Source organism: Anolis sagrei, chromosome 1, assembly GCF_037176765.1.
Source record: "Anolis sagrei isolate rAnoSag1 chromosome 1, rAnoSag1.mat, whole genome shotgun sequence".
NCBI lineage: Eukaryota > Metazoa > Chordata > Lepidosauria > Squamata > Dactyloidae > Anolis > Anolis sagrei.
Window position 1 is genome coordinate 72,846,442 of NC_090021.1, and position 6,691 is coordinate 72,853,132.

General features: G+C 46.1%; 1 protein-coding gene and 1 non-coding gene across 2 annotated transcripts in view; one reads left to right on the plus strand and one right to left on the minus strand.

The window, feature by feature from the left end:
• Positions 1-4,708, minus strand: part of MTHFD1L (methylenetetrahydrofolate dehydrogenase (NADP+ dependent) 1 like) — a 134,772-nt gene extending 130,064 nt beyond the window's left edge. Inside the window, exons 1-2 of the mRNA XM_060753560.2 lie at positions 4,429-4,708; positions 2,406-2,490 (exon numbers count right to left, since the gene is read on the minus strand). Of these exons, the coding sequence (XP_060609543.2) occupies positions 2,406-2,490; positions 4,429-4,619 (276 nt within the window). The 5' untranslated portion in view covers positions 4,620-4,708. The remainder of the gene's footprint in view (positions 1-2,405; positions 2,491-4,428) is intronic.
• LOC132762209 (U2 spliceosomal RNA) lies at positions 2,946-3,133 on the plus strand. The gene has a single exon (XR_009630126.2). It is a non-coding gene; the product is annotated as a U2 spliceosomal RNA (small nuclear RNA).
• Positions 4,709-6,691: the final 1,983 nt, after the last annotated feature.

Here is a 6,691-nt window from a genome sequence, read left to right on the forward strand (position 1 = left end):
GTGTAGATGCACCCTATGTTTCTATTTCATTTTGCAAATCCCCCAGTGAATATTTCTGGTGAAAGAAATGCTCAAAGTAATTTACTTTCTGAACAGTGTATTGATGTTTTGTTATACAGGGTGAGGGAGCATAACTTCCTTTTTTAAAATGTGCGCCATTCAGTCGGTTGAAGACGTAGCGGAGCGCTAGTGATCTCATTCGAGAGGCGAGAGTATAAAGTTTTGTTCTGACACAGTTCAGTCACCATCATGCATTGGAACAGTGAGGAGCGTGCTTTTGCCGTTGAGGCCTACTTTTCGAGCGGATTTGGAGTGGCCGGCCCGCTCTCCAGATTTGGCCCCTTGTGATTTTTTTCTATGGGTTTTTTGAAATCTCGTGTTTATGTGAACCGTACAAGGACCCTACAAGATTTGAAGACCAACATCCAGGAAGAAATTGCCAACATAACACCTGCTATGCTGGCAAGAGTCATGACAAACGCCAGAAATCTTCTGTTGCCTGGGTAGGAGCCTGCCTCTTTGGAGAGACAGTGGAGAATGAGGGGTGTCACCTACCTAATTTGATCTTCAAAACTACGTAAAACAAAACTTAGGTATTATAAAAAAATTAATAAAATTTCTGATTCATACAATGGGTTTTATTAAGTTTTGAAAAAAGAAAATTATGCTGCCTCACCCTGTATATGACATGATAGAGACTATGTTACACATTAGGATTCTTTCTGTTATAGCTCTTGAATTAAATACACAAAACAGGCTTCAGTATCACGAAGGTTGTTTGTTTCAAAATGTATCCTTCAGCTTGACTATGCTGCATGTTTAGGATGACTAAGGGCTTTTACCAAATAAACTTGTCTGACACACTGAAAAAACTGAGTACACATTTCCTGTTCCTTAACATTAGCAAGGATGAAAGAGAATTGGGCACCTTTGGGCACCTTTTGGGGCACTGCGTAGCTTGGCTTCACAAGCCTATTCCCAGCTGTTTTTTAAAAACCCAACGCTGATGTTGGCACATTGTGGTTATACTGAAGCAAAGCAAGCCAGGACAAGATACAAATGGAAACAAACTAGTGTGGTTTTCAAGAGTATTCTACAGATCATAAGACTGGGAAACAGTGTACAGCATTTGGGCTCTCCTCAGAACACCCACAGCATCCATCTTGGAAAAGGATTCTCAAATTTCCCAGGACTGTATTGCAGGGCTAAGCTAGCCTACTACAATAAAAGTAGGAGAAGCAAACAGAACAATACATTATTCCTGGTTTCACAGTCTGCCAGATATTTCCGACTACATTTGGGAACATCAATTATTTTCCTCTACCCAAGAATCCAGTAATTGATAAATTATTGTCAAATAATGGGGAATGTTCCAAGTAGTGCTACTTCGAATATTCAACATTATGGTGCTTTGATTCAGATGTTTTGTCAATTAATTACATAGCAATACATGTGAAAAAGACCTTGGAGACAACATTGTCATGTGGTGGGATTTTAGCCTGCATCAATAGGAGTATAGTGTCTAGATCCAGGGAAGTCATGCTACCCTTCTATTCTGCCTTGGTCAGACCACACCTGGAATACTGTGTCCAATTCTGGGCACTGCAATTGAAGGGAGATATCAACAAGCTGGAATATGTCCAGAGGAGGGTGACTAAAATGATAAAGTGTCTGGAGAACAAGCCCTATGAGGAGCGGCTTAAAGAGCTGGGCATGTTTAGTCTGCAGAATTGAAAGCTGAGAGGAGACATCATGGCCATGTATAAATGTGAGGGGAAGTCATAGGGAGGTGGGAGCAAACTTGTTTTCTGCTGCCCTGGAGACTAGGATGTGGAACAATGGCTTCAAACTACAGGAAAGGAGATTCCACCTGAATATTAGAAAGTACTTCCTAACTGTGAAAGCTGTTCAGCAGTGGAACTCTCTGCTCTGGACTGTGGTGGAAGCTCCTTTCTTGGAAGCTTTTAAACAGAGGCTGGATGGCCATCTGTCGGGGGTGCTTTGAATGTGATTTCCCTGCTTCTTGACAGGGGGTTGGATTGGATGGCCCACAAGATCTCTTCCAACTCAATGATTCTATGATCCCAGAACATCAGCACCACTGGAACCACACCTGTTCCCTTTTTCCCAGAGGCACATTTCTCTATCTCAGTATTTCATAACCTTTGTTTTCCTTTGCTTCTGCTATCATCAGGAATTGCAAAATCCACACCTACATTTTCATCAACCATAAGTATATCTGATATATTCTTTTCTGCCTGTTTATCACTCTGAATCTAAAAGTAAGATTTTCATTCCACTACTATCAATGCCACTCATACACTACAGCTTTCCCTGCTTTTACAGACAAAGCTCAAGTTCCTTGCTCTGGATGGCTAACACTTGGTGGTGTTTGTTTCTCTCACCTGGACAACCGAGAGCGTTGGCGTCAGTGCAGGATGTTCTTTCTGCAAAACATTCAGGGCTTTCCTAGAGGTCTCAATGATTTCCCTAAAAATAAAACCAGCATTATTCTCACCAGTATGGTGTATGAAACAATTACACCTTCTTATGCATTTTTCTACCTAGCACACAAGCACAATTACAACTGATTGATTTTGCCATAAATACCATGCACTAGTTTGTAATTGCCTCTCAGCCTCCCTTAAAAACTCTGGCATAGACACTGAGAACTGGGAAGCCCTGGCCCTTGAGCTCTCCAGTTGGAGGTCAGCTGTGACCAGCAGTGCTGTAGAATTTGAAGGGGCATGAATGGAAGGCAAAAGAGAGAAATGTGCCAAGATGAAGGCATGTCAAGCCAACCCTGACCAGGACCGCCTTCCACCTGGAAACCAATGCCTACACTGCGGGAGAAGATGCAGATGAAGAATAGGGCTCCACAGTCACCTGCAGACCCACCGCCAGAACACCGACCTTGGAGGACCATCATCTTCGGACAACGAGGGATAACCTAAGTAAGTGGCTAATAGCAACTGTCGCATCTGTTCTTATTAGTTTAATATCTGATATGTCCTCTATTTGAGAACCATCTATTAAATAGGTTTTTGGAAATAAGAGCTGGAGCAGGAGCTTGCTTTGTCCACTCTATGCATCAACCTGGTATTGTACTGCCTCCTGGAATGCTGCACCCAATACGTTTTAATATGTGCATTTTTAGATAATGACTATGTTGCACAAGAGATAGCGCCTATGTCTAACTCGCGAAATTCCTTCATGTTTCATAGACACTTTATGAACAACTGCCTGAGGTTCATTTTTGACACAATATTTGTAATACCTTTGTGCCTGTTGAACCATCAAGCAGCCAATGTGCTGTTCTATAAGCTGCCTGAGTCGCTTCTGTGAGATGGTGGCAGGATACAAATATAGTTGTTGTTGTTATTATTGTTGTCACTAAAGCCTCATCTGACCATTGAATGCAGTTCAACACTAGTGTCAATCTCCAGCAGCCAGACAACAAACTCCCACAAAAATGCACAAAAGAAAGCCACAAATGTGCATCAGTGTTTTATGGTTTGCGGCATCATCCTCTGGGCCTCAAAAAGGTTCCAGTATTGCCAGTGGGAAGGTAACGGCGCCCCATGAAGTCATGCCGGCCACATGACCTTGGAGGTGACTACGGAAAACGCCGCCTCTTCGGCTTAGAAATGGAGATGAGCGCCACCCCCGAGTCGGACACGACTAGACTTAATGTCAGGGGAAAACCTTTACCTACCTTACCTATTATTATTTGTCAGCACTGATTGTTTTTAAGTGCAGGCCAAGGTCTTTAGGCACTGCACCCAGTGTGCCGATCATCCTTACTGGCTTGTGCTAGAGTTCAATGTATGGTCGAAGGCTTTCATGGCCTGTTGTAGGATTTTTCGGGCTATATGGCCATGTTCTAGAGGCATTCTCTCCTGACATTTCGCCTGCATCACTACCTCTGAGGATGCTTGCCATAAATGCAGGCGAAACGTCAGGAGAGAATGCCTCTAGAACATGGCCATATAGCCCGAAAAAACCTACAGCAACCTTTGTGCTAGAGTTGTTGTTGTTGTGTGGAAAGGCGCCTAGTTATATGCCTCTATACCTGGGTCACGTAAACATTTCTGGGGCTGGAAAGGGCTCTCTAGTGGAAAAGTTTAAGACGCCCTGTGACTGGCGGAAAGCCACTCAAAAGCGCTGGCGGAGGAAAAGCAAGGAAAACCGCGGAGCCCGGATAAGCCAATAGGGAGCGCCACCTTTAGCTTCCCGGCCGCCTATTGGTTGCCCGACGTGCCACTCCCCCTGCCGGCGGGCGGGCGGACGGCGTTGTTGCATCAGACGACAACAGCGCGGAGGCGGGGCCGAGAGGGACCCTCCACGTGGGAAGAAGAAAGGCTGGCTGGAAAGTGAGTGAGAGAGAGAGTGCCACGGAGGCACCGGGCGCCCTCCTCCTCCTCCTACCTGGCTGCTCCGCTGCCGCCCTGTTGCGTGGCCCGGCTGCCAAGGCCCTGGTGGAAAGAGGCGCGGGGGGCGCTTGCAGGGCCCCCAAAACCCCGCCAGACCCCGCCGCTGCTTGGCTTTGGCTCGGTGCGGAGAGGCGCCGCTCGGAGCAGCAGCCTCCAAGGGAAGCGGCGCAGCGCCAGGAGCCTCATGGTGTTGCTGGGCGCAGAAGAAAGAAGGAAAGAAAGCAAGAAAGAGGAGGAGGAGGAGGAGGAGGAGGGGCTGCGTCCTGGGAGGGACCGGCCTCGGGTGCCTCCTGCCCGGGGAGAAGGGCCCACGAAGGCGGGGCCTCCCTCAGCTCTGCAGCACGCCCAGGCACCCGTGGAGGAGCATCCCTTCGCCCAGGCTCCAGCTCCAGCCCCAAGCGACACCCCGGTCACTCTTAATGGCGCAACGCTGGGGAAGCCTGGCAGTGGCGCTTTCGCCAGGTCTCTTGAGTTTGGCCTCATTCAACTCCAGATCCCAGGATCCCATAGCATAGAGCAGGCCTGGGTAAACTTCGGCCCTCACTTCCTCCCGGTGGTTTGGACTTCAACTCCCACCATTCCGAACAGCCTCAGACCCCTTCCTTTTAAGTAGCTGAAGGGGGGGCGGGGAGGAAAGGGCCTGAGGCTGTTAGGAACCCTGAGTGTTTCCCATTTTATCTTGTACATTGTGATTGTGAATGATTTCTCATAGTATTATTATTTTATTTATTGTGTTGTTTGTTTTGTGCTTTGGTTTTATTTTATTGTAATGAACTGTTGGGCTTGACCTCATGTAAGCCACCACAAGTCCCTGTTGGGGAGATGGTGGCGGTTTGTAAATAAAGATGATGATGATGATGATGATGATGATTTGAAACACAACAAGATGAGTCCACAGTAGACATCTGCAGCCTGTTGAATTGGGTCATATGTCAGACACTTCCCAAGTGTCTACAACTATGTGATGTATCGGCAAATAATGTGTGCAGATCCCACATTGGCAGATGGTAATTTTGTCAGCGTTGTGTTTAAGTGCAGGCCAAGGTCTTTAGGCACTGCACCCAGTGTGCTGATCACCACTGGGACCACCTTGACTGGCTTGTGCCAGAGTCTTTGCAGTTCAATCTTTAAATCCTCATATTGTGTCAGCTTTTCCAGTTGTTTCTCTTCAATCCTGCTGTCACCTGGGATTATTATTATTATTGTGGGAGTTGAAGTCCAGCTCCCACGATGCTATATTTATTTTATTTATTTCCAGTATTTCTACCCCGTCCTTCTCAACCGCCGAAGGGGGGCTCAGGACAGCTTACATTTGGCACAATTTGATGCCATTAAATATATCAAAGCAATATAACAATTAAAACAATAAATAAAACATTAATTAAAACAATAAAAACTGTATTAACTGCCATATCACCATTCCAGTCTAATTCCATATCTAAAGTGCTATTTCTGCCTGCTGTCCAAAAGCCTAGTCCCAGAGCCACGACTTCAATTTCTTCCTAAAAGACAGGAGGGATGAAGCCGATCTTTCCTCGTTGGGAAGAGAGTTCCACAGGCAGGGGCTACAGCTGAGAAGGCCCTGTCTCTCGTCCCCACCAGACATATTTGCGACACTGGCAGGAGCGAGAGCAGGGTCTCCCCGGATGATCTTAAACTGCAAGGCGGGATGTAGAGGGAGATACGTTCAGACAAATAAGTATAGCAGAGTGGCAGCCAAGAAAGTGTGGATTTTTGTTAGCATAGCAGTGGCATCATTAGGGTTGGTATCACCTGTTTGGCGAATGGGCTTATTAACAAAAAACCCTCATAAATTTATTTATTTATTTACAGTATTTATATTCCACCCTTTTCACCTCGAAGGGGACTCAGGGCGGATCATGGAACACATAGATGGCAAACATTCAGTGCCAATTATGCAGTGACAAGACAGACAACAGATAGAGATATATATATAGGCTTTCCCTTCTTTTGGCATTTTGGGGGCTGTGCTTCATTCTGGACATGGGGGGAGGGGGTGCTGTCACTCCATCTCCTTGGCAACGAGCTTTCTTTTGTCCGTAAGCTTCCTCCTTTTTCTGATCAAAATGTTGTGCCTAATTACCTCTCCACTTTAGCCTAGTAACTATCTACTCACATTTGTTTTCAATCTGTTAGGTGGGCAGGGAGCTGGGCTAAAGATCAGGAACTCACCCTGACTTTGAACTGTTAACCTTCCGGTTGGCAAGATTTATTGCAGCTGGTGGTTAACCTACTGT